This window comes from Triticum dicoccoides, chromosome 1B, assembly GCF_002162155.2.
Source record: "Triticum dicoccoides isolate Atlit2015 ecotype Zavitan chromosome 1B, WEW_v2.0, whole genome shotgun sequence".
Lineage (NCBI taxonomy): Eukaryota > Viridiplantae > Streptophyta > Magnoliopsida > Poales > Poaceae > Triticum > Triticum dicoccoides.
Window position 1 is genome coordinate 446,563,041 of NC_041381.1, and position 26,048 is coordinate 446,589,088.

The 26,048-nt window shown below is 42.2% G+C and overlaps 1 protein-coding gene and 2 pseudogenes across 1 annotated transcript; 1 reads left to right on the plus strand and 2 right to left on the minus strand.

The window, feature by feature from the left end:
* Positions 1–3,846: 3,846 nt before the first annotated feature.
* Positions 3,847–15,142, minus strand: LOC119306603 (annotated as a pseudogene).
* Positions 15,143–16,269: 1,127 nt separating this feature from the next.
* Positions 16,270–18,565, minus strand: LOC119350455 (annotated as a pseudogene).
* An 805-nt stretch (positions 18,566–19,370) lies between these two features.
* Positions 19,371–20,904, plus strand: LOC119350456. The gene is made up of 3 exons (XM_037618285.1): positions 19,371–19,387; positions 19,549–20,226; positions 20,346–20,904. Exons 1-3 carry the CDS (start codon positions 19,371–19,373, stop codon positions 20,593–20,595), a joined length of 945 nt encoding a protein of 314 aa, XP_037474182.1. The 3' UTR covers positions 20,596–20,904.
* Positions 20,905–26,048: the final 5,144 nt, after the last annotated feature.

A 26,048-nucleotide genomic window follows, 5' to 3' on the forward strand; every position in this document is an offset into this window, starting at 1 on the left:
CAAAATGCAACATGCAAGCACATGACATGGCAACTACGGAGAATAACTGGCAGACACCTGGCGCATCGAATCCGGGGCGTTACAAGCGACCTGATTTTCCTAGGCCACATACCCAGTCAAAACCGGTCCACCTCGCCCCTCCTCGACTCCGTCATGTTGGGCCACATACCCACACACGAGGTCACAGCCGGCCCGCTCAACCACAGCTCCAGTACGGCCCAATAAGGAATTCAAACGGGCAACCCTAGTCGCCCGGATCACAGTCGTCGAGCTGATCTCCGGCGCCGGCGGTGTAGGCTTCGGCCTCCCTTTCCTCTTCTTTTTCTACCTGACTACGCGAGTCCATGCATCTTGCTGAAAAAAATCAGACAAAGTTAAGGGTTTGATGCATACCTTAAGTAGGGGCCCTTTCCAAGGCCAGATCGCAGTCGCCGTCGTCCTCCGGTGAATAATCCGGCGAACTACCTCCACCTTGTCATCGGGATGCAACCCAAGCCTCGCCGGATCATCACTCGGCACGATGTCATCTACCAACATGGCCACCTCCTCTTTCGAGTACCCAGGACTGAACGCCTCACAGATCACGTCAGATGTCGTTGGTGAGTAGTCGTCCGGCGATCCTCCGGCGTGATCCCAGTCGTTGTCATCCTCGTCGTCCGATGTCGCGAGGACCTAGAACCGCCCACTAACATGCCGCGTAGCAGAGTCTACGGGCGCCGGCGGCCAGATCGCGGCGCGCGCCGCGGCCGCTGCCCGCGTCGCCTCAGTCGCCCCCAACAGCATCCGCACACCTACAATGATGTGAGTCGGGCTTTAATGAGTTCTAATATGCAGCGCCAAGCAATTCCACTTTCTCGGTCCGAGAAATGCATTGTTGGAACTAGATTGGAACACCAAATAGCTCTAGATTCTAGGGTTTCCATTATAGCCAAACGCGATGGAAAGATCATTTCTACTGATAGTCATAAGATACTTTTATCAAGTAGTGGGAAGACTATAAGTATTCCTTTAGTTAACCACCGTCGCTCTAACAAAAATACTTGTATTCACCAAAAACCTCGGGTTCCACGGGGTAAATCCATTAAAAAGGACAAATTTTAGCAGAAGGAGCAGCTATAGTTGGGGCAAACTTGCTTTAGGAAAAAATGTATTAGTAGCTTATATGCCATGGGAAGGTTACCATTTTTAAGACGCAGTACTAATTAGCGAACGTTTGGTATATGAAGAGATTTATACCTCTTTTCACACCTGGAAATATGAAATTCAGACTGATATGATAAGCCAGGGCTCCGCTGAATAAATCACTAAAGAAATACTACATCTAGAAGAACATTTACTCCGCAATTTCAATAGAAATGAATTGTTAGGTTGAGATCTTGGGTAGAAACTGGTGATATTTTAGTAGGTAAATTAGCGCCTCAGATAGTGAGTGAATCATCTTATATCACGGAAGTTGGATTATTACAGGCCATATTTGGCCTTGTGGTTTCCACTTCAAAGGAAACTTCTCTGAAATGACCTATAGGTGGAAGAGGGCGCGTTATCAATGTGAAATGGATCCAAAGGGACCCGCTTGACATAATGGTTCATGTATATATTTTACAGAAACATGAAATCAAAGTTGGGGATAAAGTAGCTGGAAGACATGGGAATAAAGGGATCATTCCAATATTTTGCCTAGGCAAGATATGCCCTATTTGCAAGATGGAACACTCGTTGATATGGTCTTCAATCCCTTAGGAGTACCCTCCCGAATGAATGTGGGACAAATATTTGAAAGCTCGCTCGGATTAGCGGGGGATCTGCTAAAGAAACATTATAGAATATCACCCTTTGATGAGAGATATGAGCAAGATGCTTTAAGAAAACTTGTGTTTTCAGAATTATATGAAGCCAGTAAAGAAACAAAAAATCCATGGGTATTTGAACCCGAGAAAAAGAAGAATATTAATAAAAACTAACTAAATAAATGGAAAATGAAAATTAATAGAATTATTTTTTTTCTTCAAATCCAAAAATTTTCTCTTTTCTATACACAGGCCGTCTGTTCGGCATTGGTTAAGAAAGGGCAGGGTGCCCCCTTTTTTCTAGTAAATAGTTCAAACCATTTTATCGATATGAGTGTTCTATATCAGATAAATTTTACATTAGCTATTTCCCGTTTAAATTCGGTACTAATACTAATATAGTTGTAGAAAGAGTACCTCTTTTTGCCTGGACTTCAAGCAGTTTAGCTTTAACCATGTTAGTGGTCTCACATTCTTGGTTTATAGAGAATCAAAGTTGTTTTACCAATGAGTCGCGAAATTATATGGTTCTTCCATATGATTTTTGAATTTATTCATAAGTAATTCATCGAGATCGTGCACCCTTTTTCTTATTTATCCGAAAAATACTAAAGAATATTATGAAGTGCAGCTGGATAGATCCAATCTATTCTTGAAATAGACAACTCGTGCACAATCCCTTTCCAAAAAAAATCAAAACACCAACCACTACAGTTAGATTTATTAGATTTGTTGCTAAAATATCGGTATTAAGCCTGAAACTGCCAGCGGATGGCCAGTGAGCTAAAAAACGAAAGAATGGGTTACATTTTTCATATGATCTCCTCTTATAGATAGGATGAACAAAGAACAAAGTTTTTCGATCACTTACTTCGCTCGCCCTTTTTTGATCTTTTTTTAGTGCAAATAGATTCAATCTAGTAATTTCTTTTAGATTAAGTCTTACGTCTTGTTTGACTAGTGAAAGATTTCCTTTGTTGAAATGTTCTATTCCCAAAATTCCTAAAATAAAAGGAAAAAACTTTCCACTTTCCTAAACTAAGGATGGGAAATAAGAAGGTGAGCATATCTTCTAAATTAATAATACTCAACTCAGCCCTTCCTATAATGGGGCATTATCTGTCCCGATAAATAGATAATTCCAGGAGTAATAAATAGGAGTAAATTAAATAAAGTATTGATATAATTGGAATTGCAGAAGCAACCAATTTACTAAAGAAAAGTATCTAATCTAAATCGAAAGATTTTTTAAGATTAAACAAAAGGGTTCGCAAATAAAAGCGCTAGTGCCACAACTAGTCCATAAATTGTTAAAGCTTCCATAAAAGCTAGACTAAGCAATAAAGTACATCCTATTTTATCTTCTGCTTTTGGCTGTCTCGCAATACCTTCACAGCTTGTCATGCAGCAGTACCTTGACCAACTCCAGGTCCAATAGAAGCAAGCACTACGGCCAATCCAGAAGCAGCAATAGTAAGTGGATTCATGGTGAGTAGTTCCTCATGTCAAAAAAAGAAATGGTTAAGGATACAATCAACCAATAAAGTCTTACTTCTAAGCTCTATTGGGTAGAAGCAAAGTAACTAAAATGTACAAATTGAAATCAAATTGAAATGATAATGTGAATTGTCCGAACTACATAGAAGGGAATTTCATATCCATATATCAGATTAGATAATTAATCTAACCTAGGAATATTTAATATAATATCATATATATATATATATATACATTTGTTCCTCTATTTTGTTTGCATATTTTCTCATTTTCTATTGAAACGGATTCTAAAACTATTGCTTAAAGTGGAAACCCGCATAAAAGAGGACTCCACTTATAGACATTAAGGATATTATAGTATAGATCTAGCCCGACTCCACCCTCCTTAATGCATATATACTTTGAAATTTCCATAATATAGTCTATTATATTCTCTCTCCTACAACTCTAGGCTATATATTCATACACATTTCTAACTTTTTTTTGCAACCAAGCAGATTATCTAGAACATACATGAATTGAGCTAGGCTGCAAAAAAATACTATTTCCAAAACTAGTCAATTCAATGATGACCCTCCATGAATTCACCTATATAGGTTGCGCCTAATGTTACAAAAATAAGAGCTTGAATACTGCTTGTAAATAATCCAAGAAACATGACTAATATAGGGATTACTAAGGGGACTAAAGAAACAAGAACAACAACAACTAATACATCCGCCAATATATTCCCGCTAAGCGATAATGGTTTTGTGAAATCTTCTAGGATGTTAATTGGTAAAAGGATTGGAGTTGGTTTAATATATTTCTTGAAATAGCTCAATCCTTTTTTGCTAAGACCAACATAAAAATAAACTGCTGACGTGAGTAAAGCTAAAGCAACAGTAGTATTAATATCATTCGTGGGCACTGCTAATTCCCCATGGGGTAACTCTATAATTTTCCAAGGTAAAAGAGCATGATACGTCTCCAACGTATCTATAATTTTTTATTGTTTCATGCTGTTATATTATCTGTTTTGGATGTTTTATATGCATTTATATGCTATTTTATATTATTTTGGGACTAACCTATTAACCTAGAGCCCAGTGCCAGTTTCTATTTTTTTCCTTGTTTTTGAGTTTTGTAGAAAATGAATATCAAACGGAGTCCAAATGAGCTGAAAATTTACGATGATTTTTGATGGACCAGAAGACGAAGCCGCGAAGCACAAGAGTTTGGCCAGAAGAGTCTCGAGTCAATGACAAGGGTGGAGGGCACACACACCCCCTAGGGTGCGCCCCCTGCCTTGTCGTTGACTCGTGGACCCCCCCCCCCACCCTTGACATGAAACTGACGCCAAAAATTCTTGTGAATCCAGAAACCCCCAGAAAGAAACCTAGATCAGGAGTTCCGCTGCCGCAAGCCTCTGAGTTCATGGAAAACCAATCTAAGCCCGTTCCGGCACCCTGTCGGAGGGGGGAATCATCACTGGAGGCCATCTTCATCATCCCGGTAGTCTCCATGACAAGGAGGGAGTAGTTCACCCTCCGGGCTGAGGGTATGTACCAGTAGCTATGTGTTTGATCTCTCTCCCTCGTGTTCTTGATTTGGCATGATTTTGATGTACCATGAACTTTGTTATTATAGTTGGATCTTATGTTGTTCTCCCCCTCTATCTTCTTGTGATGAATTGAGTTTTACCTTTGAGGTTTCACTATTATCGGATTCAATACTATTATGGATATGAGAACACTTGATGTATGTCTTGCGCGGGATACCCGTGGTGACAATGGGGTGTTCTATTGATTCACTTGATGTATGTTTTGGCACTCAACTCATGGATTCCTGAGGTGACATTGGGGTAATCTATGCAGAGGGGTTGATGCACGTTTTCATCCTTGTTTCTCCGGTAGGAATCTTGGGGCACTCTTTGAGGTTCTTTGTGTTGGATTGAATATTATGAATCTGAAGTTGTTTGATGCATATCATATAATTGACCCACGGATATTTGTGGTGACATTGGAGTATCTGGGTGACATTAGGGTTGATTGATGCGTGTCATATGGTGTTATTTTACTACGAATTCTAGGGCTGTTTGTGACACTTATAGGAATAGCTCAATTGATTGATCGGAAAGAATAACTTTGAGGTGGTTTCGTACCCTACAAGCAATTTCATCTTATGTTCTCCGCGATAGGAACTTTGGAGTGACTTTTGTCGCACGTTGAGGGATTGCCATATGATCTAATTATGTTATCATTGTTGAGAGAACTTGCACTAGTGAAAGTATGAACCCTAGGCCTTGTTTCCAAGCATTGCAATACCGTTTTTGCCCAATTTTGTTACTAGTTACCTCGTTATTTTTATTTATTCAGATTGTAAAAATATATTTCTACCATCCATATTACACTTGTATTGTTGGGGAACGTTGCAGAAAATTAAAAAATTTCCTATGGTTTCACCAAGATCCATCTATGAGTTTATCTAAGCAACGAGTCATGGGAGAGATATTGCATCTACATACCACTTGTAGATCGCGTGCGGAAGCGTTCAAGAGAACGGTGATGGTGGAGTCGTACTCGCCGTGATTCAAATCACCGATGACCAAGTGCCGAACGGACAGCACCTCCGCGTTCAACACACGTACGGACAGCGTGACGTCTCCTCCGTCTTGATCCAGCAAGGGGGAAGGAGAGGTTGATGATGATCCAGCAGCACGACGGCGTGGTGGTGGATGCAGCAGAACTCCGGCAGGGCTTCGCCAAGCTGCTGCGGGAGGAGGACGAGGTGTAGCAGGGGGAGGGAGGCGCCAATACACAGGGTCCGGCTGCCCTCCCCCCTGCCCTCCTTTATATAGGCCCCCAGGGGGGGCGCCGGCCCTGGGAGATCCAATCTCCCAAGGGGGCGGCGGCCAGGGAGGTGGAGTGCCCCCCAAGGCAAGTGGGGCGCCCCCCCCCCACCTAGGGTTTCCAACCCTAGGCGCAGGGGGGGCCAAGGGGGGCGCACCAGCCCACTAGGGGCCGGTTCCCCTCCCACTTCAGCCCACGGGGCCCTCCGAGATAGGTGGCCCCACCCGGTGGACCCCGGGACCCTTCCGGTGGTCCCGGTACAATACTGGGTGACCCCGAAACTTTCCCGATGGCCGAAACAGCACTTCCTATATATAATTCTTTACCTCCGGACCATTCCGGAACTCCTCGTGACGTTCGGGATCTCATCCGGGGCTCCGAACAACATTCGGTTTGCTGCATACTCATATTCATACAACCCTAGCGTCACCGAACCTTAAGTGTGTAGACCCTACGGGTTCGGGAGACATGCAGACATGACCGAGATGGCTCTCTGGTCAATAACCAACAGCGGGATCTGGATACCCATGTTGGCTCCCACATACTCCTCGATGATCTCATCGGATGAACCACGATGTCGAGGATTCAAGTAACCCCGTATACTATTCCCTTTGTCAGACGGTATGTTACTTGCCCGAGACTTGATCGTCGGTATCCCAATACCTTGTTCAGTCTCGTTACCGGCAAGTCACTTTACTCGTACCGTAATGCATGATCCCGTGACCAGACACTTGGTCACTTTGAGCTCATTATGATGATGCACTACCGAGTGGGCCCAGTGATACCTCTCCGTTATCCGGAGTGACAAATCCTAGTCTCGATCCGTGTCAACCCAACAGACACTTTCGGAGATACCTGTAGTGCACCTTTATAGTCACCCAGTTACGTTGTGACGTTTGGTACACCCAAAGCACTCCTACGGTATCTGGGAGTTACACGATCTCATGGTCTAAGGAAAAGATACTTGACATTGGAAAAGCTCTAGCAAAACGAACTACACAATCTTGTGCTATGCTTAGGATTGGGTCTTGTCCATCACATCATTCTCCTAATGATGTGATCCCGTTGTCAATGACATCTAATGTCCATAGTCAGGAAACCATGACTATCTGTTGACCAACGAGCTAGTCAACTAGAGGCTTACTAGGGACGTATTGTGGTCTATGTATTCACACGTGTATTACGATTTCCGGATAATACAATTATAGCATGAATAAAGACAATTATCATGACAAGGAAATATAATAATAATCCTTTTATTATTGCCTCTAGGGCATATTTCCAACAGTCTCCCACTTGCACTAGAGTCAATAATCTAGTTACATTGTGATGAATCGAACACCCATAGAGTTCTGGTGTTGATCATGTTTTGCTCGCGAGAGAGGTTTAGTCAAAGGATCTGCGACATTCAGATCCATATGTACTTTGCAAATATCTATGTCTCCATCTTGAACATTTTCACGGATGGAGTTGAAGCGACGCTTGATGTGCCTGGTCTTCTTGTGAAACCTGGGCTCCTTGGCAAGGGCAATAGCTCCAGTGTTGTCACATAAGAGTTTGATCGGCCCCGACGCATTGGGTATGACTCCTAGGTCGGTGATGAACTCCTTCACCCATATTGCTTCATGCGCTGCCTCCGAGGCTGCCATGTACTCCGCTTCACATGTAGATCCCGCCACGACGCTCTGCTTGCAGCTGCACCAGCTTACTGCTCCACCATTCAACATATACACGTATCCGGTTTGTGACTTAGAGTCATCCAGATCTGTGTCGAAGCTAGCGTCGACGTAACCCTTTACGACGAGCTCTTCGTCACCTCCATAAACAAGAAACATGTCCTTTGTCCTTTTCAGGTACTTCAGGATATTCTTGACCGCTGTCCAGTGTTCCTTGCCGGGATTACTTTGGTACCTTCCTACCAAACTTACGGCAAGGTTTACATCAGGTCTGGTACACAACATGGCATACATAATAGATCCTATGGCTGAAGCATAGGGGATGACACTCATCTCTTCTTTATCTTTTGCCGTGGTCGGGCATTGAGATGAGCTCAATTTCACACCTTGCAGTACAGGCAAGAACCCTTTCTTGGACTGATCCATTTTGAACTTCTTCAAAATCTTATCGAGGTATGTGCTTTGTGAAAGACCTATGAGGCGTCTCGATCTATTCCTATAGATCTTGATGCCTAATATGTAAGCAGCTTCTCCAAGGTCCTTCATTGACAAACACTTATTCAAGTAGGCCTTAATGTTGTCCAAAAGTTCTATATCATTTCCCATCAAGAGTATGTCATCTACATATAATATGAGAAATGCTACAGGGCTCCCACTCACTTTCTTGTAAACGCAGGCTTCTCCATAAGTCTGCATAAACCCAAACGCTTTGATCATCTCATCAAAGCGAATGTTCCAACTCCGAGATGCTTGCACCAGCCCATAAATGGATCGCTGGAGCTTGCATACTTTGTTAGTGTTCTTAGGATCGACAAAACCCTCCGGCTGCATCATATACAGTTCTTCCTTAAGATGCCCGTTAAGGAATGCGTTTTGACGTCCATCTGCCATATCTCATAATCATAGTATGCGGCAATTGCTAACATGATTCGGACGGACTTCAGCTTCGCTACAGGAGAGAAAGTCTCATCGTAGTCAACCCCTTGAACTTGCCGATAACCCTTAGCGACAAGTCGAGCTTTATAGATGGTAATATTACCATCCGCGTCCATCTTCTTCTTAAAGATCCATTTGTTTTCTATCGCTCGCCGATCATCGGGCAAGTCTGTCAAAGTCCATACTTTGTTTTCATACATGGATTCTATCTCGGATTGCATGGCTTCAAGCCATTTGTTGGAATCTGGGCCCGCCATCGCTTCTTCATAGTTCGAAGGTTCACCGTTGTCTAACAACATGATTTCCAGGACAGGGTTGCCATACCACTCTGGTGTGGAACGTGTCCTTGTGGACCTACGAGGTTCAGTAGCAACTTGATCCGAAGTACCTTGATCATAATCATTAATTTCCTCTCTAGTTGGTGTAGGCACCACAGGAACATTTTCCTGAGCTGCACTACTTTCCGGTTCAAGAGGTAGTACTTCATCGAGTTCTACTTTCCTCCCACTTACTTCTTTCGAGAGAAACTCTTTTTCCAGAAAGGATCCGTTCTTGGCAACAAAGGTCTTGCCCTCGGATCTTAAGTAGAAGGTATACCCAATGGTTTCCTTAGGGTATCCTATGAAGACGCATTTTTCCGACTTGGGTTCGAGCTTTTCAGGTTGTAGTTTCTTGACATAAGCATCATATCCCCAAACTTTTAGAAACGACAGCTTAGGTTTCTTTCCAAACCATAATTCATACGGTGTCGTCTCAACGGATTTAGACGGTGCCCTATTTAAAGTGAATGTAGCTGTCTCTAGAGCGTATCCCCAAAATGATAGCGGTAAATCGGTAAGAGACATCATAGATCGCACCATATCCAATAGAGTGTGATTACGACGTTTGGACACACCGTTACGCTGAGGTGTTCCAGGCGGCGTGAGTTGTGAAACGATTCCACATTTCCTTAAGTGTGTACCAAATTCATGACTTAAGTATTCTCCTCCACGATCTGATCGTAGGAACTTTATCTTTCGGTCATGTTGATTCTCTACCTCATTCTGAAATTCCTTGAACTTTTCAAAGGTTTCAGACTTGTGTTTCATTAAGTAGACATACCCATATCTACTCAAGTCATCAGTGAGAGTGAGAACATAATGATATCCTCCGCGAGCCTCAACGCTCATTGGACCGCACACATCGCTATGTATATTTCCAATAAGTTGGTTGCTCGCTCCATTGTTCCGGAGAACGGAGTCTTGGTCATTTTGCCCATGAGGCATGGTTCGCATGTGTCAAATGATTCATAATCTAGAGACTCTAAAAGTCCATCAGCATGGAGCTTCTTCATGCGCTTGACACCAATGTGACCAAGGCGGCAGTGCCACAAGTATGTGGGACTATCGTTATCAACTTTACATCTTTTGGTATTCACACTATGAATATGTGTAATATTACGTTCGAGATTCATTAAGAATAAACCATTGACCATCGGGGCATGACCATAAAACATATCTCTCATATAAATAGAACAACCATTATTCTCGGATTTAAATGAGTATCCATCTCGTATTAAATGAGATCCAGATACAATGTTCATGCTCAAACTTGGCACTAAATAACAATTATTGAGGTTCATAACTAATCCCGTGGGTAAATGTAGAGGTAGCGTGCCGATGGCGATCACATCGACCTTGGAACCATTCCCGACGCGCATCGTCACCTCGTCCTTCGCCAGTCTCCACTTATTCCGCAGCTCCTGCTGTGAGTTATAAATGTGAGCAACGGCACCGGTATCAAATACCCATGAGTTACTACGAGTACATGTAAGGTACACATCAATTACATGTATATCAAATATACCTTTAGTGTTGCCGGCCTTCTTGTCCGCTAAGTATTTGGGGCAGTTCCGCTTCCAGTGACCCTTCCCTTTGCAATAAAAGCACTAAGTCTCAGGCTTGGGTCCATTCTTTGACTTCTTCCCGGCAACTGGCTTACCGGGTGCGGCAACATCTTTGTCGTCCTTCTTGAAGTTCTTCTTACCCTTGCCCTTCTTGAACTTAGTGGTCTTATTGACCATCAACACTTGATGTTCTTTCTTGATTTCAACCTCTGCTGACTTCAGCATTGAAAATACTTCAGGAATGGTCTTCACCATCCCTTGCATATTGTAGTTCAACACAAAGCTCTTGTAGCTCGGTGGGAGCGACTGAAGGATTCTGTCAATGACCGCCTCATCCGGGAGGTTGATCTCCAGCTGGGACAGGCGGTTGTGCAACCCAGACATTTTGAGTATGTGCTCACTGACAGAACTGTTTTCCTCCATCTTACAACTATAGAACTTGTCAGGGACTTCATATCTCTCGACCCGGGCATGAGCTTGAAAAACCATTTTCAGCTCCTCGAACATCTCATATGCTCCGTGTTTCTCAAAACGCTTTTGGAGCCCCGGTTCTAAGCTGTAAAGCATGCCTCACTGAACGAGGGAGTAATCATCAGCACATGATTGCCAAGCGTTCATAACGTCTTGGTTCTCTGGGATGGGTGCTTCACCTAGCGGTTCTTCTAGGACATATGCTTTCTTGGCTGCTATGAGGATGATCCTCAGGTTCCGGACCCAGTCCGAATAGTTGCTGCCATCATCTTTTAGCTTGGTTTTCTCTAGGAACACGTTGAAGTTCATGTTGACATGAGCGTTGGCCATTTGATCTACAAGACATATTTTGCAAAAGTTTTTAGACTAAGTTCATGATAATTAAGTTCATCTAATCAAATTATTTAATGAACTCCCACTCAGATTAGGCATCCCTCTAGTCATCTAAGTGTTACACGATCCGAGTCGACTAGGCCGTGTCCGATCATCACGCGAGACGGACTAGTCATCATCGGTGAACATCTCCATGTTGATCGTATCTTCCATATGACTCATGTTCGACCTTTCGGTCTCTGTGTTCCGAGGCCATGTCTGTACATGCTAGGCTCGTCAAGTTAACCCTAAGTGTTTTGCATGTGTAAAACTGTCTTACACCCGTTGTATGTGAACGTAAGAATCTATCACACCCGATCATCACATGGTGCTTCGAAACGACGAACTTTAGCAACGGCACACAGTTAGGGGAGAACACTTTCTTGAAATTGTTATAAGGGATCATCTTATTTACTACGTCGTTCTAAGTAAACAAGATGCATAAACATAATAAACATCACATGCAATTATATGAAGTAGTGACATGATATGGCCAATATCATATAGCTCCTTCGATCTCCATCTTCGGGGCTCCATGATCATCTTTGTCACCGGCATGACACCATGATCTCCATCATTGTGTCTTCATGAAGTTGTCACGCCAACGACTACTTCTAATTCTATGGCTAACGCGTTTAGCAATAAAGTAAAGTAATTTACATGACGTTCTTCAATGACACGCAGGTCATACAAAAAATAAAGACAACTCCTATGGCTCCTGCCGGTTGTCATACTCATCGACATGCAAGTCGTGATTCCTATTACAAGAATATGATCTCATACATCACAATACATCATTCATCATTCATCACAACTTCTGGCCATATCACATCACATGACAATTTCTGCAAAAACAAGTTAGACGTCCTCTAATTGTTGTTGCATCTTTTACGTGGCTGCAATTGGGTTCTAGCAAGAACGTTTTCTTACCTACGAATAATCACAACGTGATTTTGTCAACTTCTATTTACCCTTCATAAGGACCCTTTTCGTTGAATCCGCTCCAACTAAAGTGGGAGAGACAGACACCCGCTAGCCACCTTATGCAACTAGTGCATGTCAGTCGGTGGAACCTGTCTCACGTAAGCGTACGTGTAAGGTCGGTCCGGGCCGCTTCATCCCACAATACTGCTGAAGCAAGAAAAGACTAGTAGCGGCAAGCAAGTTGACAAGATCTACGCCCACAACAAATTTGTGTTCTACTCGTGCAATAGAGAATTACGCATAGACCTAGCTCATGATGCCACTGTTGGGGAAGGTTGCAGAAAATTAAAAATTTTCCTACGGTTTCACCAAGATCCATCTATGAGTTTATCTAAGCAACGAGTCATGGGAGAGAGATTGCATCTACATACCACTTGTAGATCGCGTGCGGAAGCGTTCAAGAGAACGGTGATGATGGAGTCGTACTCGCCGTGATTCAAATCACCGATGACCAAGTGCCGAATGGACAGCACCTCCGCGTTCAACACACGTACGAACAGCGTGAAGTCTCCTCCGTCTTGATCCAGCAAGCGGGAAGGAGAGGTTGATGATGATCCAGCAGCACGACGGCGTGGTGGTGGATGTAGCAGAACTCCGGCAGGGCTTCGCCAAGCTACTGCGGGAGGAGGACGAGGTGTAGCAGGGGGAGGGAGGCGCCAATACAAAGGGTCCGGCTGCCCTCCCCCCTGCCCTCCTTAATATAGGCCCCCAGGGGGTGCCGGCCCTGGGAGATCCAATCTCCCAAGGGGGCGGCGGCCAAGGGGGTGGAGTGCCCCCCAAGGCAAGTGGGGCGCCCCCCCACCTAGAGTTTCCAACCCTAGGCATAGGGGGGGCCCAAGGGGGGCACACCAGCCCACTAGGGGCTGGTTCCTCCCACTTCAGCCCACGGGGCCCTCCGGGATAGGTGACCCCACCCGGTGGACCCCCGGGACCCTTCCGGTGGTCCCGGTACAATACCGGGTGACCCCGAAACTTTCTCGATGGCCGAAACAGCACTTCCTATATATAATTCTTTACCTCCGGACCATTCCGGAACTCCTCGTGACGTCCGCGATCTCATCCGGGACTCCGAACAACATTCGGTTTGCTGCATACTCATATTCATACAACCCTAGCGTCACCGAACCTTAAGTGTGTAGACCCTACGGGTTCGGGAGACATGCAGACATGACCGAGATGGCTCTCTGGTCAATAACCAACAGCGAGATCTGGATACCCATGTTGGCTCCCACATACTCCTCGATGATCTCATCAGATGAACCACGATGTCGAGGACTCAAGTAACCCCGTATACTATTCCCTTTGTCAGACGGTATGTTACTTGCCCGAGACTCGATCGTCGGTATCCCAATACCTTGTTCAGTCTCGTTACCGGCAAGTCACTTTACTCGTACCGTAATGCATGATCCCGTGACCAGACACTTGGTCACTTTGAGCTCATTATGATGATGCACTACCGAGTGGGCCCAGTGATACCTCTCCGTTATCCGGAGTGACAAATCCCAGTCTCGATCCGTGTCAACCCAACAGACACTTTCAGAGATACCTGTAGTGCACCTTTATAGTCACCCAGTTACGTTGTGACGTTTGGTACACCGAAAGCACTCCTACGGTATCCGGGAGTTACACGATCTCATGGTCTAAGGAAAAGATACTTGACATTGGAAAAGCTCTAGCAAAACGAACTACACGATCTTGTGCTATGCTTAGGATTGGGTCTTGTCCATCACATCATTCTCCTAATGATGTGATCCCGTTGTCAATGACATCTAATGTCCATAGTCAGGAAACCATGACTATCTGTTGACCAACGAGCTAGTCAACTAGAGGCTTACTAGGGACGTATTGTGGTCTATGTATTCACACGTGTATTACGATTTCCGGATAATACAATTATAGCATGAATAAAGACAATTATCATGAACAAGGAAATATAATAATAATCCTTTTATTATTGCCTCTAGGGCATATTTCCAACATGTATCACCATCTCTTCGCCGAACTAGTGCACCTATACAATTTACCATTGTATTGCGTGTGTTGGGGACACAAGACACTCTTTGTTATTTGGTTGCAGGGTTATTTGAGAGAGACCATCTTCATCCTACGCCTCCCATGGATTGATAAACCTTAGGTCATCCACTTGATGGAAATTTTCTACTGTCCTACAAAACTCTACGCTTCGAGGCCCAACACGAGTCTACAAGAAGAAGGTTGCGTAGTAGACATCAAAGCACCCGACCAATTCGAAACATAAATAAAAAGGAACATAGTTCCAATAAAGGGAACCCAAGCACCATATTCTTCTCCAATCTGAGTTTTGCTCAAGTCTCAAATAAACTCAAGGACATATTCAAAAAAAATCTGACCGTCGGTCGGGATGGTTTCTGGATTTTGAACAGCTATGACAACTGAACCTAGAAAGATAGTATTTACGACCCATGAAGTGATGAGTACTTGGGCATGAATTTGGAAAACCTCCTATTTGCCATAGAAGTGTTGGCCTACTTCTACACCTGACATATCGTATAACCTGTTGAGTGTTTTAATGGAACAAGGTATAATATTCATATTGTCGTCTGATAAAAATGAACTTCAAAAAAGGAATTCTTTTGATTCAACCATCTCTTTCTCAACTCAGCAACTTGAAGTATTAATCTTATATTTAGGATACCAAGAAAGCACATCAGATCATAATATATATCAATATTCCCCTTCTTTTTTCTATGCAAGAAAAAGATATAGTAAAGTAAGTGATTCCATAAATTTACGCAGTTGCCCAAGAATTCACTATATATTCTTAATCAACGACTTCTTATATAGAGAGAATGGCCTCGTAAATTGAATATACTAATTTTTTAAGAATCAATTGAATTGCAGTCACAGTGTCATTGTTGGCTGGGATCGATATATTCGCGAGATCTGGATCACAATTTGTATCGACTAAAGAAATAGTAGGAATCCCCAAAATGGCACTTTCCCGAAGAGCTATACACTCCTTTTGTTTATCAAGGACGATCACAATGTGTGGTAATCTCATCATATATTTGATCCCGCCCATATACCTTTGCAAGGTAGATAATTTTCTCTTCAAGATTGCCACATCTGTTTTTGGGAGATGGTGGAATTTTCCCATTTTTTCTTCTGCTCTTAACTCTTTAAATTGAGAAAGTCTAGTTTTCGTAATCGACCAATTCGTTAACATATCATTGAACCACTTCTTATTAACATAATGACAACGAGCCCTTATTGCAGCTCATGCTACTAAATATGTTGCTCTTTTTTGGTACCAACAATTAAGAAACTTTTTCCCTAACTTGCTGCATCAAAAACTAAATCACAAGCTTCTAATAAAAACGAGTCATTCTAGCGAGATTTATAATATGAGTACCTTTATGCTTTGCCGAAATGTAAGGGGTCATTTTAGGATTCCAATTCTTAATACCATGACCAAAATGAACTCCTACTTCTGTCATCTCTTTCAAATTAATGTTGCAATATCTTATTGTCATTTTTTTCCACACTTTCTTTTAATCCTACCATTCCATTACAGAATTTAGTTCTTTTTGAAGATTAAGGAAGATCGGAAATAGCTTGAAATAAATCATAATTGTTCCGAGAGAACCTTGTACTAAGATAAGAGTTGGGCATTGATACATGGTATAAACATAACCTTATTGAATTAACTGATTTGTTTTACTTATTAAAATAAAAATCTTTAAAATCTAAAATTTGACCTGTTAGTGTTCTAAGTTCAAAAGTCTAGTAAAGTGAAAAATATGTTTTATGTATCTATAAATGATATAGGGTTAAACGTTAAATGGGGGTCCTTATGTCTCATAAAAATTGTTTGTTACGTAAGAATCGGAAGAAACAAATTCTGTATGGAGAAACAAAAAATCTCTCATTTTCAGCGCGATAGATTTTTCTTATTTCGAAATAAAGGTTCTTGTCTAGTGGGGAACGATGCACAAATTTTTGGAATCCAGTACCAAGAGGTATAGTCCCCACATAACTACGTTTTCTTTCAAGCCTTTCAACCAATTAATGCGACCTCGTAGCGCAGCTTTTGCTAAAACTCGAGCAGTTTCTTGAAAACTTGCTTCAGATATGAAACTTTGGGTATTCAGGGAAGCCCTTGTTATTCCCAATAAGATTGCCTGATAATAGATCGATCATCCAAAGCTCGCCCTGCTCGTTTCGCTCGCAGTAGTTCGATTAATTCCCCAGGCAAAAAAAATTAGACATTCCATCTTCAGAAACTCGCACTTTTGATGTTACTTGGCGTATAATAATCTCTATATGTCTATTATGGATCTATACCCCTTGGGATCGATAGACCCTTTGGATTTTATTAACCAAAGAGACACAACTTTGGGCTATGGTTAGCTCAGCTCCAATCAAGAATCCCCAAGGGACCCCAAGAATTCTTGGTATACGCTCATTCAAATCCTCAATTCTCCTTTCGAGATTCGGGGATAATGAATCAATTGAACGCGCTTCAAAGATTTGTTCCACTTTTGGAAGACCTTGTGTTATGTCACTAGATCTTGATTTTTCATATATAAACGTAACTAACCTATCTCCCTTGTAAAGGATTTCTCCATAATGACCATTAAAAGTTCCTCCTGTAGTGGCCAAATAAGGTTTGGCCGCTCTTATAACAAAGGAGTTCATATTTACAATGAAAATTTGACTAGATTTTTTTATTTTTGATTTAAATATACATACATTTTCACAAATAAATTGTCCAAGGTGAATTATTGCCAATGTCTCTTCCCAAGAATCATGATGGACAAAGTGACAATTCAAAAGGAATGGATCCAACATTATGTTACTATCAAAATTAGAAATCCTTTTATTTTCATCTATTAAAGAGTATTTAAGTTCTTGAAGTACTTGGAAGGTTTGTTTTAAATTGTCAACGAACAAATATTTTTTAACAGGATTTTATTATGCGTTAGTAAATAGTAAGATGAAGAAAAGTGCGATATACTGGCTACAATAGCGCCTAAGGGCTCAAAAATTTCTCGAATAGGAATTCTAGGATTCCATTCTTTTATCGCATTGGGATGTTTTGAATTCTTGAATAAACCAATTCTAGAACAGTTGGATGCCGACAAAATCATCAAAGAGTGGTATTCTTTATTTTGATTCAACAAAGTGCCAATAGCTTCTGGATGTTGGCTAAGTGATTCAATCTTTGCCTTGGAATTAAAAGAATTGATATTGGCGCGATCTAACCTATTATGGGGAATCTGTCCTGCACTTGTCCTATCATACCTTTTTCGTGTATAAGAAATAGTGGACTTGACTAACTCAATTCTTAGGAAATCATGAGTAAGATCAATTTGCTCTTACCTCAACAAGGTAAGCACCATCCTTTTCTTTTTCTTCTTGTTCCCAATTCACTACTAAGCAAGTTCTAACAAATTTACTCTTTGTGTGATAATTTCTTTGAGCTAACTTGCTATTTTCATGAGAAATAAAATTGACAAGTCAAATTTGGAGATTATTAGGCCCAATTTTTCCTTTTTTTGGCTCCTTAGAATCTTTTTTTGTCTTTCTGGTAGTATCAAACAGCCACCTAATATCTTATCCGCCTCTTTAGGAAAATGAATATCTCCGGAAAATATTTTGAGTTTCATATGGCTTTTTTTCTCTTCACACGGACCAGTCCGCCTAGTCGACTTCGTGTATTTTTTGTGACTTGTGTATCCACTCCAATAATACTATTGTCAAGTATCTTTAGGGATGAAGATCTCGGCAAGATATGAAGTTCTTGAAGAATGAAAAAAAAGATCTACTTCTTTTTCGTATTTTAGACTAAATTCTTTTGTTCCTCGATGTTCAATCAAACGCTCTTTTTTAAGATGGAATCTTCCTATGGGCTCTCGTATTCGTCATCCGGATCTTCTTCTGGGTCTTCCTCTAAAGTACCATATTTTTCCTCTGTGCTTTCCCCGGGGCTGCAATATTTGTCTTTTCTGAGTCTTCCTGTAGAGTTCCATATTCGTCCTCTTAGGTCCTATATTTTCTCTCTAGGCTCCCATATTCCTCTTCTCAGTCTTTCTCTAAATTCATATATTCGTTCGCTGGGTTCTCATACGTTGGGGAACGTAGCATGCAATTTAAAAAAACGATCACGCAAGATCTATCTAGGAGATGCGTAGAAATGAGAGGGAAGAGTGTGTCCATGTACCATCATAGACCGAAAGCGGAAGCGTTAGTTAACGCGGTTGATGTAGTCAAACGTCTTCATGATCCAACCGATCCAAGTACCAAACGTACGGCACCTCCGTGTTCAGCACACGTTCAGCTCGATGACGTCCTCGAACTCTTGATCCAGTAGAGGGTCGAGGGAGAGTTCCGTCAGCACAACGGCGTGGCAACGCTGTTGATGATGTGATCCGTGCAGGGCTTTGCCTAAGCACTATGACGCTATGACCGGAGGAGTAAACTGTAGAAGGGGGCACCGCACACGGCTAAGAGAATTCTTGGTGTGCCTTTGAAGTGCCCCCTGGCCACATATATAAAGGAGGGGGAGGAGGAGGCCGGCGGCCAAGGAGGGCGCGCCAAGGGAGGGAGTCCTACTTGGACTCCTAGTCCAGGTAGGATTAGGCCCCCCTCCTTCCAATCAACGGAGAGGGGAAAGGGGAAGGAAGAGAGAGGGGAGGAAAGAGGGGGGCCGCGCCCCCTTCCCTTGTCCAATTCGGATTGGGGCAAAGGGGGCGCGCGCCACCTCCTGTGGCCTGCCTCCTCTCCTCCACTATGGCCCAATAGGCCCAATAACTTTCCAGGAGGGTTCCGGTAACCTCCCGGTACTCCGAAAAATCCCCGATCTTCTTCGGAACCATTTCGGTGTCGGTATATAACCTTCCAATATATCAATCTTTACCTCTTGACAATTTCGAGACTTGGGGGTAGTGGGATGCCCGGGTCGGGTTGGTGGGTGTGTTTTTTTAGCGAAGTAGAGGTGTTAGCAGAATAAGAAAGAAGTGTTATCAGAATAAGACTCTTAAGGGTGTTATCATAATAGACCCACCCTATATATACAGAGAGAGTAACACTATTCTGATCCTAAAATCAGAATAGTTATTCTATATAAGGCCGCGAGGTGTTCCCGAGATCCTGAACAAAGAAAATCATAGCAACCCACCTCCCGAACGGCCCATAACAAAATCCACGACCTTCTCTCCCTGCCTCGACCACAATAAAAAACATGCCGTGACCGGCCTTCCTCCTGCCGCCGCGGGCCGGCCTCCCACCCGCCGCAGCCACGCCCAGAGTCCACCTGCCGCCGCGCCCTGCCTTCCCGCCGCCGCCACCGCACCCTGCCTCCACCTGCACCTTCAACCTCTGCTCCCGACTCCCCTGCAAGCCGCAACCTTCCACATCTGGCAGGAGCTCCGGTCGCCGCGCCACCCCCGCCCCGAGAACCGGCAGCCGCGCCGCCCCCGCCCAGGGATCTGGCCGCTGCACCGCCCCCGCCCAGGATCTGGCCACTGCGCCAACCCTGGCTCGGGATCCGGCCGCCGCTCCACCGCCGCCTGCAGATCCGGCCGCCGCGACGGCTGGCTCCTCCGATGCGCCGCCCCTGTGGTCGGCTGGCTCATCCTGTGCGCCACCGAAAGGCCTGCGTTCCTGCACGACGCCGCTGTAGGAGGCCAACGCATGCAACAGCAGGTCGCCATGGCCACTCACCTTGCGTCGTTCTGTCCTCGTTCCCGGCCGCCCGAAGTTCCACTTCTCCCCGAGCAGCAAGTCCACTATGGAAGAGGATGCAGGTTCACCCGATCCCACCTCCCTTCATCTTCTTTATCCCCAAAAATCTTCTTCGCTTCTTCGTTTAGAAGATCCCACCTTCCTTTTTGATATCATGATTTTTGTTGCCGGCCACTGCTAGCTTCTGCTGTCAGCCATTGCTAGTTGTTGTGGATACGCCTTGCCCCGCCCTCTGGCTTCTGCTAGTGGCAGTCGTCCTTCTCACTAGGACCACCTTGACCTTCCCAAAGGAAGGTTCTTTGCAGCACCAGTCGGAACATGGCCGCGCATGCAGGCACAATAGAAGAGGTGTGGAGGAGGTGCGTGGGATCCCGACGGCGCCTCTTGCTCATGCAGGTGCAACGCGTATGGTGTGGCCGTGCCGCTTGTGAAGTCCGGTGTGGCCAGCCTCTTCAGTTCGATGTGTGGGAGGCGAGCTACTACTGCACTTTGTCTGCTCGACGGCTGCTGCTGTGGCTGTACTTGGATGGCTGCTACTATGGCTGAACGTCTGTGTGTGTTTTCGACAACTCATTTTTACAGTTTGTGCTAATGAAACATTTGTCCAGGTTCTCTTCTGTATTGTTTCAAGCTACTTGGTGGATAAGTAAGTGGTATACAAGAAAGTGTGTGCTAGAAATATTGTTGATTGTCATTTGGCCGTTTCTTGTACTAGAACATCAGGTGCTTGTGCTAATGTCCGTGAGCGATAACACCCATGAAACCATGTGCAGAGTAGTACTAAATGATCAGAGGAAGATATATTAAAATACTATTGTTCACTGGATTCATATTTAAGTGGGCATATTCTCACAAGTAAGTGTTGTTTCAAATAGATCAGTATCCACATTTCAAGTACATAGAAAAAAAGATTCGTGGGGAGTTCAAGTTGATGATTAAAAATCCGGAAGCTCATGGAACAAAAACTGGAGACAATGAGAAAACCAAAAAAAAGACAACCAAAATCTTTGTACAATTTTCTTCATGTTAAACCTGAGAAGTTCAAATTTATAAACAAAGCAATCCAATGTTTCGAAAAAGGGGGTTTTCGGTGTCTAAATTTTTTAGATTACTAAATAATAAAATTAAGAAGTTAAAATTAAAAAATAAGGAAAAACTAAAAAAGTTTTAAAAGACTTAGTAGTTCAAAAAATTATTTAAAGAAAGCATTTTCCATGTTTCCAAAATAAATTAGAGGTTCAAATTTAACAAACATAGAGGTTCAATGTTTATTACAGAACCAAGAAAGTCAAATTAAAAATACAAAGAAGTTCAACTTCTTAAAAATAAAGGGGTTATATAAAAACCTAGAGGTTCGGATTTAAATAAACGAGAAGTTCAATATTTAGTACAAAACCAAGATGCAAGTTAAAAAATCTAAAATAAGAAGTTCAAATTAAAAGACGAATAAGTTCAATGCTTGTTACAAACCCAAAAGAAGGTCATTAAAAAAAGCATCTCAAACAATTTTATAAAAAAGATTTTCTCTGTTAAAATAAACCTAGAAGCTCAAATTTAAAAACGGGGCAACTCTAGGTCTATCAAAAAGTAGGATTTTTCCGTCACTAAAAGAAATAAAACCAGGAAGTCCAAATTAAAAAGATGGATAAGTTCGATGATTATAGAAAACTCAGATTTCCTCGTTATTAAAGAATGAAAACAAGAAGTTTAAAAATTAAATAACAAGAAGTTCAACTTTTAATAATACATCGCTTACAAATTTCATAAAAAAGATTAAGAAAATAAAACCAGGAAGTCCATACTAAAAAGATGGAGAAGTTCGATGATTATAGAAAACTCAGATTTTCCTTGTTATTAAAGAATGAAAACAAGAAGTTCAAAAATAAAATAACAAAGAAGTTCAACTTTGTAAAATAGAGCGCAAAATTCCTAAAATAAGATTAAGAAATCCAGATTAATATTCCTAAAAAACTCAGATATTTTCACGTAATCGAGAGAAGTTCGGATTGATAACTGCGAGAAGTCCACGTACTACACAGTGTGTATTAAAACAATATAAAAAAGCAAATACTGATTTTTGTTGTTGTTATAAGTTCAAGTCCTCGATCGGAGAAAGTTAAAAAAATTATTGTTAGAGAGCTTTGTACAAAAGAAATATCATTTGTGTAACACTAACAAATGGATAAGAAAATTACAAACGAAAATACGTCACAGAAGTTCAACGTGAAAACAGTAGGAAGTTCAACTAGTACACTGAATGAATTTTAGATGAGAAACTTTTAAAATTGTCGCGAGTATAAACAAACGATCAACACGGGAAAGTTGCGTGTTTACAACAGCTTTCCACCGATATATCACTTGCTCAATTCCGGTGAGTGAATGAAGAGCTACGAGCAAAAAAAGCACATGAAAATAGAGTGAAGTTCAAGCAGAACTGCCACAGAAGTTAAAGTACTTCACGCGGTGCATTTTCGACGAATCTGTTTCGCGATAAAGGCAGAATGAGTGATCTCGCCGTTATTAAAATTACTTGAAAATGGCTGGGAACCAGAAAAAATCATCAACATGAAAAAGTTTCGCATTGTAGCGTTTAGAAGGTATATTATTCGCCCCATTCCGACAAAGTTTGTAGAAATTATGGTGAAAATACGTTTTACCCATTTTCAAAACTGACATAAAACCATAAGGAAATGGGAGAAACAATACATATCAAAAAGTTTCGCATTTACTCAAGCTTTCCAACGCCATATCATTTGCTGTATTCGGACGTACGACTAAAAAATTAGATCGAAAATACGAACTCGATGGAACTTGTATTGTTTTCTAAATTACTCTTAAACCGTTCAAAATTAGGAAAAAACTTTAACACGAAAAAGTAGTGCATTTTCATAAGCTTTCCAACATATTATTTGTCTCCATTGGATTAGCCGTTTAAAAATGGCATCGAAAATACGTGCAGGGCTGTTCGGTTTGTGAAATTTTACGTTTTCCCAAATTACTCTTTAACCATAGGGAATTAGAGATAACTTTTAACATGTGGAAAGAGCGGTTTTGCAGCAGCTTTCCAACGCCATATGATTTGCCTCATTCCGATAAACGATTTAGAAATGCGATTGAAAATAGGATTCACGTTTTTTATGTGAAGAAAAAACAGTTTTCAAAACTGCTCTTAAACCGCTTATGTTTTGACAAAAATTGAAGTTGGGTCATGATACTGGTGTCCATAGCTTTCCAATGGTATATCGCAAGCCCTGTTTGGGCAATGTTGATGGAAGTTCAACCTAGTTCAAAGGGAAGTTCAGTTCGAACAACTCGGGTAGTAAAATTGCGACAGAGGCATGTTTCATCACGACCCGAGAGCAAATCCGCCAACGAGCGAGATTCATATTTAAAACGGGCATTTAGTTGCTAGAAATAGTTTGCAGATTACACTTACAGCACATAGAACACGACTAACCAGAAAAATTCGCGCGTGAAGACACGGTTGTGAAGATAGCCCGAAGGTCGGGTTCGTACAGAGGGAAGTTCAGGTGCGTGTACAAACAAAAATACGTCACAGAAGTTCAACGTGAAAACAACATGAAGTTAAACTACTACGCTGAATGAATTTCAGATGAAAAACTTTTAAAATCGTTGCGAGTATGAAAAAATTATCAACACGGGAAAGTTGCATGTTTACGGTAGCTTTCCATCGGTATATCATTTGCTCAATTCCGGTGAGTGGATGGAGAGCTAGGAGCAGTGGATAGAGATTTACGAGAAAAAAAAGCACGTGAAAAACAGAGTGAAGTTCAAGTACACGTGTCGAGAAGTTCTGGTTCTTCACGCGGTGCATTTTCGAAGAATCAGTTTCGCGATAAAGGCAGAATGAATGATCTCGCCATTTTCGCAATTACTTGAAAACGGTTAGGAATCAGAAAAAACCATCAACACAAGAAAGTTTCGCATTTTCCGTAGCTTTTCAGTGGTATATTATTTGCCCCATTCCGATAAATTATGTAGAAATTATTCCAAAAATACGTTTTTAGCCATTTTCCAATTTGACTTAAAACTGTAAAGAATTAGGAGAAACAATGTATACGAAAAAGTTTCGCATTTGCTCAAGCTTTCCACCGCCATATCATTTGTTGCATTCGGACGTACGGTTAAAATATTAGCTTGAAAATACGAACTCGGTGGACCTTGTACCGTTATCTGAATTACTTTTAAACCGTTCCAAATTAGAAAAAACTTTTAACATGAAAAAGTAGCGCATTTTCACAAGCTTTCTATTGCCATATCATTTGCCTCAAATGGATTAGCCGTTTAGGAATTACGTTAAAAATACGAACTCGACTGTTCGGTTTGCAAAATTTTACGATTTTCAAAATTACTCTTTATCCATATGGAATTAGAGAAAACTTTCAACATGTAAAGGAGCAGTTTTGCACCAGCTTTCCAACGCTCTATTATTTACCTCATTTCGATAAACGGTCTAGAAATGCGATCGAAAATACGATTCCCATTTTTTATATAAAGAAAAAACAATTTTCAAAACTGCTCTTAAACCACTTACATTTTGCCAAAAATTTAACTTGGGTGATGATATTGGTGTCCATAGCTTTCCAACGGTATATCGCAAGCCCTATTTGGACACATTTTAGCTGAAGTTCAACCTAGTACTTGGGGAAGGTCACGCGCGTTACTGGGGAAGTTCATGTTGTGATCAGAATATTATATATATATATATATATATATATATATATATATATATATATATATATATATATATATATATATATATATATATATATATATAGACACACACACACACACACACTAATACACGATCAATTAGTGTTTGGGCAAAAAGTTTTTCCGTCATCTCATTTTGAGGACTTATAGAAATACCTCATATAGTACCACAATCTCTTCTACGCACAATAATATGTTAAACTACTTCAACAAGTCTATGTGTAAGATATCCAGCATATGTTGTTTGCACAACAGTATCTACAACGGCTTTGCGGGCTCCATAGCAGGAAATTATATATTCTGTCAAAGAAAGTCCCTCGCGTAAATTGCTTTGAATAGGTAAATCAATCATTTGTCCTTGAGGGTCCGACATTAATCCTCTCATACCTACTAATTGGTGTACCTGAGATGCATTTCCTCCGGCTCCTGAAAAAGACATTAGATACACTGGATTAGAAGGATCCGTTATCCGAAAATTTAAATTCATTTCTTGTTTCAAATATTCTGTTCTCGCACACCATATCTCAGTAATATTTAAAATAGTTGAAAGTATAAAAGGGAAAGCAAAAAAGCGAAAAAAAACGTGAAACGAAACAAAACAAAAACCGAGGTTGTTGTTCCCGCACCCCTGGGCCTGCTTCCGAGTCCCGCACGAGCACGCAACAGTAAGGGCAACTCCAATGCGCGACCCCATCCTGTCCGCCCGCATCCGTTTGGGGGTAAACAGAAAAAGCAGGCCTTCCAACGCGCGGCCACAAACGGACTATCGTCCGTTTTATGTCTGCTTACGACCCATTCTCAGCCCAACTTTGGGCCGAGTTTGCGGCCGAATGGACACATGCAAACGGGACGTGGCGCCTGCCCATGTCCTCCCTGGGCCCTCCCGTTTGGGACACATACCTCCCTTTTTCTACCCCCCCCCCCCGAGTGCTCCAGCCGCACCCCCGTCACTCTTGTCCCTCGCCGGTGCCGCCATTGGTGTTGTGCAGTTCGGACGCGTGCTCGCCCCATCCCTTGTCGCAGACCTCATTCCCTCGATGTCCCGAGCTACCCAACCACGACCACCTGATTTGCGCTCCAGGCGGTCGGATTTGGAGCGGATCCGGCCGGACTTGAGCTCGCTCGACTGCGGGAGGCCGCGTCGTGCCAT

What these genes read in the sequence shown, in the direction of transcription:
- LOC119350456 (XM_037618285.1), top strand. An exon ending in CACTATGGAAGAGGATGCAG is followed by an intron (nt 20,227 to 20,345) that starts GTTCACCCGATC and finishes GGCCACTGCTAG; the next exon opens with CTTCTGCTGTCAGCCATTGC.